Source organism: Pediculus humanus, genomic scaffold (assembly GCF_000006295.1).
Source record: "Pediculus humanus corporis 1103172107480 genomic scaffold, whole genome shotgun sequence".
NCBI classification, from domain to species: domain Eukaryota; kingdom Metazoa; phylum Arthropoda; class Insecta; order Psocodea; family Pediculidae; genus Pediculus; species Pediculus humanus.
In genome coordinates, this window is record NW_002987097.1 from 132,564 (window position 1) to 141,372 (window position 8,809).

At 25.1% G+C, this 8,809-nt stretch overlaps 1 protein-coding gene across 1 annotated transcript; it reads left to right on the forward strand.

Annotated features, from left to right (window-relative positions):
* Positions 1-261: 261 nt before the first annotated feature.
* Positions 262-3,153, forward strand: Phum_PHUM135070 (uncharacterized protein; the record flags this gene model as incomplete). Its single annotated transcript, XM_002424489.1, has 4 exons — positions 262-327; positions 659-782; positions 855-1,002; positions 1,047-3,153. The coding sequence occupies 4 exons, from the start codon at positions 262-264 to the stop codon at positions 3,151-3,153; spliced, it is 2,445 nt and encodes an 814-aa protein (XP_002424534.1).
* Positions 3,154-8,809: the final 5,656 nt, after the last annotated feature.

Sequence of the window (8,809 nt, forward strand, 5' to 3'; positions counted from 1 at the left end):
AAAATAAAATAAGGCACGAATGTTTGAACCTTTAGGGGTTTTACAAAAAAAAAAAAAAAGGTCATTAAGGGTGTTAATAAGTTTCACTGTTGGTGCGTAAACCTTTTTTTTTTTTTACCGTTATATTACTCGTGTAAAAATAAAAGGTAAAGGTTAAAAAAAATTTTCATTGGAATTTTTAAACCAATCATCATCATCATCATTATGGGTTTGGTCAAGTATGAGACAAATAAGTTGTTGTTTTGAGTATTGTTGTCGTTAATGGTAATAATATTAAAAAAGAATCTCAAGGACGATAACGATGACGTCAGAATAATGACAGATAAGGTCGTTTAAGAGCAGGGTGTGTGGAAAAGTACGGATTTAGGTCTTTGATCGGTATGTTACCTTTGTTTCCGGTTGATTAACCTGCCAGAGAGAGAGAGAGAGAGAGATCCTGGAAGGACGTTTTTTTTCTTAATTTTTCCAAATTTTTTTCTTTTTTTTTTGTAGCAATTTGGACTTTATTATTTATTCAAAATGGTGTCCAGCTGTCGAAGGCACTCACAGCACGTCAACCTGGAGTAAGTTAAAATACATATATATGTAATTTACAATTACAAATTTCAATTATTATTATTATTATTAAAAAACAAATATCTTTTGCAATAATTTTTAGTACCTTGATTTCGACAACCTTCCAGAAACAAATTTCACTTGCGAGGGTAAAGTCATCGGAGGTTACTACGCCGACATTGAAACTGGATGTCAAATGTTTCATGTTTGCACAATCGGACAAAAGGGTAAGTAAATATGTTTTCTAATGTTTTTTATAATGACTTTTACGCTGAAATTTGATATCTGACTATTTCCAGGTGATATGACAGATATAAAATTTTTATGCCTTAATGGTACGGTATTTGATCAAGAGACTCGAGTGTGTGAAAGAGTTGATGAAGTGGACTGCAGCAAGAGTAAAGACTTTTACGACCTCAACCTTGACCTTTATAATAATGGATTTGCGTAAGTTTAATTACCTTTTCTTTTTCTAATAATGATGATGATAGATTTGTGATATTTTTTTTTTTTTTTTTAAATTTTAGATTGCCTGAAGATGATAATAATAACGAATCACAAAAATCATCTCAAGAAAATGTTGAACTAGAGGAAGAATTATACGATGAAAATTACGATTCTGATACTGAAGAATCACCAGAAACGTCTTCGAAAAGTCCTACAAGTACTACGTCGACGACCACTTCAACAACTACAACGACAACGTCTACGACTACTTCAAGACCTATCGTTTACAGTTCTATTAAACCTGCGTTTAATATTATTTTGCCAAATTTGAAAAACAAAAATACCGGAAGTCATTTATCAGGTATAATTACAACGACGATACAAAATAAAAATGTCGGTAATTTAATTGGAAGCACTACTATTTCACCACCGCATCAGCAACAACAACAACAACAGCAGCAACAGCACGTACATTTTCCCCCTAAGGAACTAGACTCAAACGGACAAATTTTAACCGGGTTATTGCCAAACAAAAATATTCAGTTTACTCAAACCCAAAGACCGTCGTTTGGATATGTCACTCCTCAAAATTTTAACGGGGATCAATACAACAAACAAAATCAAAATATAGATGCGGGAGGATTTAAGCAACCTTCGACGAGCTTAAGACCTTTTTCATCTCCTGCTCCTCCGAGCACGTACAAACCACCACCACCACCGCCTGTTTACGATCCTTTTAAAAATCATTTTTTTTCAAGTACTCCAACACCTTTAACTCCTATTTTTATAAATAATTACAATCAGAAACCGCAAAGCCTTGAAGAGATCCGCCCATCTGAAGAACCAAAGCGTCCCGTCGTTGTACTCACTCATCATTTTCCTACGATAAGTCCTCCAAAATCAAATTACGACGACTTTTCCGGGTTTTCCAATCTAGGCACTACTGTTATTCACCCTTACATCCGACAGAAAAACCGACATGTTAACGTAAAGACGCATCCGAAAACTCCGCAGCACCCGTACTTGCAGCAAATACAACACCACAACCAGCACCATTCGCACCACAATCAGCATAAAGCTAACCCCACCATATTAGCATTGCAATCGCAACAGCAAAAAGTTCATAGACTGCACCAAGAAGGTTTAGAAATAGCGGAGCATCAAATAGCGCAAATAGCTTCGAGAGATGCTGAAATTTCAAATTTAAGAAGTCAACAAGGTGAAGATAACGAAAATGGTGATGGTTTCGAACCTCAACCATCTCACAGAGCTGCGAAAGAAATTCGCACGGGGGATGTTCAAAGTTTTGGAAAACCTTCGATTGCGATCGTGACTTCAACGAGTAGTACTTCTAGTCGAGTACAAAAACCTACTGTAATAACCGTACAGTCGGTTTCCTCAGCGAGTGGAAAACCCGTCGTAAATCGTTTAGATTATAAACCCGAACCCGAATACAAATCAGAATTAGAAAAATTATTTTCAAATACCGAAGTGCCAAAAAAAGAAGAACGTGAATCCGATCCGGACATGGATTTAGAACAATTACTCTTGGCTTGGAAACTTAAAACAAATCAAGAGGTAACCAAGGATGATATTGAAAAAGTTTTCGCAAGATTAGATACGTCAAAATTTAAAAATGGTCAAACTATAAGTTTAAGCGACATATTTAATTTTATGAATAACGAAAGCGAAGAAATGGAAGAAGAAACGACGAGAGTTCCACCGATGAGTTACGACGAGTACACGGAAGAAGATGTACCTTACGATCCTTTTTATAAAGACGTACCAAAAGTTTCGGATGGTGAAAGACAAAAAAGAGACGTCGAATTTAATTTAAAAGTGCTTTCAGAACCGTATGAAAGTGAAATTATACAAAACGATGACAAATCCGAATTGTTTAGAACATTTGAATCGAGTGGAATTAATACGCGTTTTAAAGAACGTCGAAAAAATGATGATATTTCAACACGATCATCGAATAGTAGCAAACGAGTGTCGGTAGAAAATTTATTTGAAGAAACCACCGTGGCAAGACCTTTTCCAGAAACTTCATTTTCTTGTGATAGTAAAATTCCAGGTGGATATTATGCGGACGTCGAAGCAGACTGCACGTTGTTTCACATTTGCTCAGATTCTGGAAATGGAAGGTAAGTTAGTAGTTGTTGAAACTAACATCTAAATCAATTGCACAATGTCAGTAATAAATATAAGAAAAAAAAAAAAAAACAATTACTAGATTCCAGCACACATTTTTTTCATTTTTAATGCTTTTTTCAAATATCAACAAGTTGAAGTTATTATTATTATTTTTTCAAACCAATGGTATGAAAAGCAATTAAAATTTGAAAGTTTTCATCATTCTCTCTCTCTTTTTTTGTTTAATTTTATTTCAATTATTATTATTATACCTATTTTTTAAAGTCATACTTGTGATTAAAAAGGGGCGTTGTCAAATATTTTATAATAATGTTACCTTGAGTAAGTCTCGTTATGAAAAATGATCGTAAATCTGGTTGACAAAAACAAAAATTCGTGACAATTTTACTAACGTGACAACCACACCATACTTCAAATCAATCTAATTGAATTCGCTGTAAGAATTGTTTTTTAATGTCCAATCGTTCGTTTACTTCCTTTAAATTTAAATCTTGAAATAAATAAATAAATAATTTTATTATTTACGAACGAGTTGTATTAAAAGAGAAGGGATACGAACAAGAGGAAACGAACGACAATAAGAATTCGTGAAGAACACCAACAAAAAAAATCAGGTTAAAAGTAAAAGAGAAAAAATTTAATTATTATTTTTTTTTTTTTTTGTAAATTTTTGTTTTCTTTTACCTTTTCCAAACCGACGTTATTACATTCCATAATTTTTATTATTGTAACGCCCAGAAAAAAAAAAAAAATTTGTTTCCTACTTCTTCTCTGCTTTTATAGAATTCCAATATCAATTAATGCAATAAACTCTGTAAACAAATAATTTAAATATTAATGTTAGGCAACAAATAATAATAAATTAACGTTTGATTTAAATATATATATCAAAGGTACTAACAATCATTTATTATTATTTTATTCTTTTCTTTAAATTATTCAAAAAATTTTTTTATTTCCGGGGTCGAGGTTGGTTTCAAACGACGATGAAGAACTCATTATTATTATTATTATTTGATTGCATCATTCATAATGAATTCAAATTCAATTTTAAATTAAATATAATTTCAAAATATACTTACATTAAATCATATAATGTAGTATATATACAAATATATATATTGTTTCGAAAATATTCTAGAAATTTCATTTGTAAAAAAAAAAAAAAAAACTTTCTCGTTGCAGAATTTTTCAAGATTATGGAATGTGACGTCACGACGTCTCTGTCAATTAACAAAAATTTTTTTTTTTTTTTTTCAATTACGTTTTAAAACGTTTATCAAAAGTAAAGAAAAAACAAAAATTAACACATTTGCATTTTTAGCTTTTTTATATCAGCTTAGATAAATTTCTTATCTTAATTTTTTTCGATGTCTTTCAAAAAAAAAAAAAAAAAAAAAAATGCTTACCATGCATAAAATATAAAACCTCCAACGAATTTTTATAAAGCTCTGCCGAGAGTGCGTTCAGAAATTGTTTTTTTCCCCCGATCTCCTATTGGCTGAAATAAAAAAGAAGACAAAAAAACAGTTCAAACACATAAGAACGGTAAAAACGTTACATAAAAATAAATTGAATTTAATACATTTTTATTATAAAAAATAATAATAATAATTCGTAAGGTTGATGTGTCTTTTTTTTACATTTTTATTAGTTGATTATAAGTTTGTTCGAATAATTTTAATAAATCAAGGAGAAAACATTCAATGTGTGCAATTACATCCTGTTAGATCATCTAAATGTAGCATTTAATAATACCCGTAAATAATTCGTCCTTAACTTGTTTCTTTTTTTTTTTTTTTTGTGAGCCTGAAAAAATAAGTTAACGTTTTAAGAAAAAAAAAAAAAAAAGTGAATGCAATGGCGATGTTATCATTAAAAAAAAAATTTACCGTATAATTACAACCGGATCGAAAAACTAAAATACTAATTTATATTATTAAATTTAAGTAATAAAATCTTGTTAAAATGCCAATACTATAAAATTTGTCATTTAAATTTAATCGATAACTATTATTTAATATTATTATTATTATAATTATACTCAATAACATGAAACGTTTCGTTTTGATACTATCAGAAAATGAAAAAAAAAATTTTTTTTTCTCTTAATAAACGATATGAATTATATAAAAAAAAATTTAACGATTTCACGAAATCACGATCTTAAATTAAAAATATATCAATTTTAATTTAAAAAAAAAAAAAAAACTTATGTAATTAAAAACGTAATAAAAAAAATTTTACGAGTAATAAATATATGACAATAATTAAAAAAAAAAAAACCGTTAAGGAACATTCCAGAACACACCATTACAAATTTATAATAGACCGGTAAAATAATAATTACACTACTCGAATACATTATTAATTTTGTAAAAGTTTTCATATTAATAATTGATCGATTATTTCATATAAATTATAAAACAAACACTAATAAAAATAAAAATTAATATTAATATCGTTTATCGAAAAATTAAACGACTGGATTGTAAAACTGACGCAGAGGAATGGCTGCAGCACGTTCAGAAATTAAAACTTATAATTTTCGACAATAAAATAATTGGACCAATCAGATCGCGTTTTACATTCAGGAATAACGAGACAGGTGAAATTTCTGAATGTGACTCATCAAACGCATCAAATTGTCAATCAAATCAAAACATTTTAATCAAATAAATTTTTAACGGATTTTAATTATTATTATTTAAAGATTACGCGGTGAAGAAAAATAATAAATAATAATAATAATTTTTTTTTACATCATTTACAGGTTGGAAAATCATAAATTTTTCTGCGGAGTCGGAACAAAATTCAATCAAAAACGAAGAATTTGCCAAGATGAAAAAACAGTCGATTGCAAATCTTCAGAAAAATATTATTATTTAAATAAAAATTTTTTTACAATACCTGAAATAAAAGAAGAAACAAAAATACAAGAATTCGAATCGTTGAAAATAAAACAATGATAATAATAATCGGATTCATATAAAAAAAAACCTTATTTGGATAACTGTATAAGAAAAAAAATTAAAAATATTAAAAGAGGTCAAAAAAAAATTTTTTTTTTTTTTTTTTCAAATAACTTTTAACCAAATAATAATAATTATTATTATCATTACTATTATTATTATTAAGATTTAAAGTTATTCAAAATAAATATTTAAAAAAAAAATGCCTCTTTTTAAAATTTTAAAAAATTTTCATTTTCATTTTCAAACAACTTATACACTTTTCCATAAGGTTTTTTTTTTCAATTTCATTATTTTGTAATATTTTATTAATTATAATAAATAAATAAAATCTTACAAAATATGATAGAAACTAATAATAATAATAATTATAAATAAAAATATGGAAAATTTCTTTTTGTTATTAAAATGCATGTCAATCAATCAATCAATCAATCAATCAATCAATAAAAAAAAAATTAAATAAATTACATTCGTGATATATATATACAGTTTGATTTTCTTTTTTTTTATTCCTCTTTCTCTCTCTCATTAAAATTTTTTAATTTTATTCATTAATAATAATAATAATAGTTATAATAATAATGATAATTATGATTTCCTTAAGGGTATAATACAATCCAAAAAAATTTTCTTTCTTTCTTTCATTTTAAACAAACAAAATAAATTGATTTTTTTTTTTTTTTTTTACTGTTTGTAATTTATTTATAATCATAAAACAATCCACGTGACATATTTAAATTATTATTATTATTATTTTACAACGGTTTTTAATTACGTAATAGTTTTTTTTTTTTTTTTGCAAAGTCAGTAATAATTACATAAATGATAATAATAAGTGGAAACGTACGTTAATGAAAGTATAAAATTATTTTATAAACGTGATAAAAAGTATCATTATTATTATTATTATTATTATTATTAAATCGATGACGAAAAATTTTTACGGTTTTTAATTAAAAAAAAAAAAAAGATATATCCAAATAATTTTCCCGCCAAAAATATTTTAAAAACTTTTTTCACTTACCTGAAAAAAATTATTAAATATGGCGGCCGACGGATGAAACTCGTCTTCCTTTCTCTTTACTTTTAAATTCTGTTAAATAAATCGAAAGTTATGATAATTTTACTAAACAAACAAACCGGAAATAAATAAAAAGTAAAACGAATTCGTTTAAATATTAATATTAATTCGATAATAATAAAAAAAAAAAAATTCAAATTTTGTGTTAATTTTAAAATTTAGCGGGAAAATCCGACGGCAAACGCGTAAAACAAACAAAAACCTAAAAATTAATCGATAGGATATCAATATTTATAAAAAATTTATAATAATATCATCATTATTATCATTCTCATTATTATTATTATTAATTAATTTTAAATAAAATAATTTTAGATTTTTTTTTTTGAAAAATATTTAATTGATTTTTTTTTTGTTGAATTCTTTCACAAATATTACAATAATTATTTATTTATTTAATTTTATTATTATTATTATTATCATTATCATTATCATTATTATTATTATTATTATATTTAAACGAAAGCGATTCGAGCAAGTAAATTATACAAAAAAAAAATTAAAAAAAAATGAAAAAGAAAGCAATGAATCAACTACTTCTTAAGCTTCATCATTTCACTCACTCACGTTTCATTCTTTCAATATTATCATTATTATCATTATCATTATCATCATCGATTCGCTATTTATAATTAATTCTTAATAATTAAATAAACAATAATAATAATAATAATGATGATAAAACAAAAATGAATTTTTTTTGTCTTTTGAGCTTTTTTTCCCATTCGAGAGTAACTAAATAAAAAAAAGGGAAATAATAATAATAATAATAATAATAATAATAATAATAATAATAATAATAATAGTAATAATAACAATGACAATAATAATAATAATAATAATAATAATAATAATAATAATAATAAAAACAACGATTAAAAAAAAAATTATTATTATTATAATAAATTTCCGACTAGTTAAATCAATATAACAAATAATTAAAAAAAAATTTAAAATTATTCTTTAATAACTATTATCATTATCATTTATCATTTCTTCTTCACGTAAATTACCATTTATTTAAAAAAAAAAAAAATCGCACTAATAAAATTATTATGATTATTATTTATTATTTTAACCGTAAAAACTATACTATTATTTATTTATTTATTAAAATATCAAATTATAACCATTTATTATTTAATTAATTAATTGATTTTTCCGCTGATTCAAAATTAATCATTAAAAACATTTTAAAAAAAAAAATTATTATTATTATCACTATTATCATCATCATCATCATAATCATAACCATAACACCTAATTGGCCTCCCTATTTAATAATATGCGACGACATATATATATATATATATATATATATATATATATATATATATACGATTTACTAAAAAAACGACTTTTAATTTTAAATAATAATAATAATAATAATAATTAATAATAATAATAATAATAATAGTAATAATAATAATAATAATAGTAATAATAATAATAAAAGTATAATCTATAATTAAATCCATCATCATTATAAAAAAAAAAAAAATTATTAAAAATACATATTGAAAGGCCTTCATTTTAATATCATCATTATCATCATCATCATCATCATCATTATCACCATCATCATCGTATATAT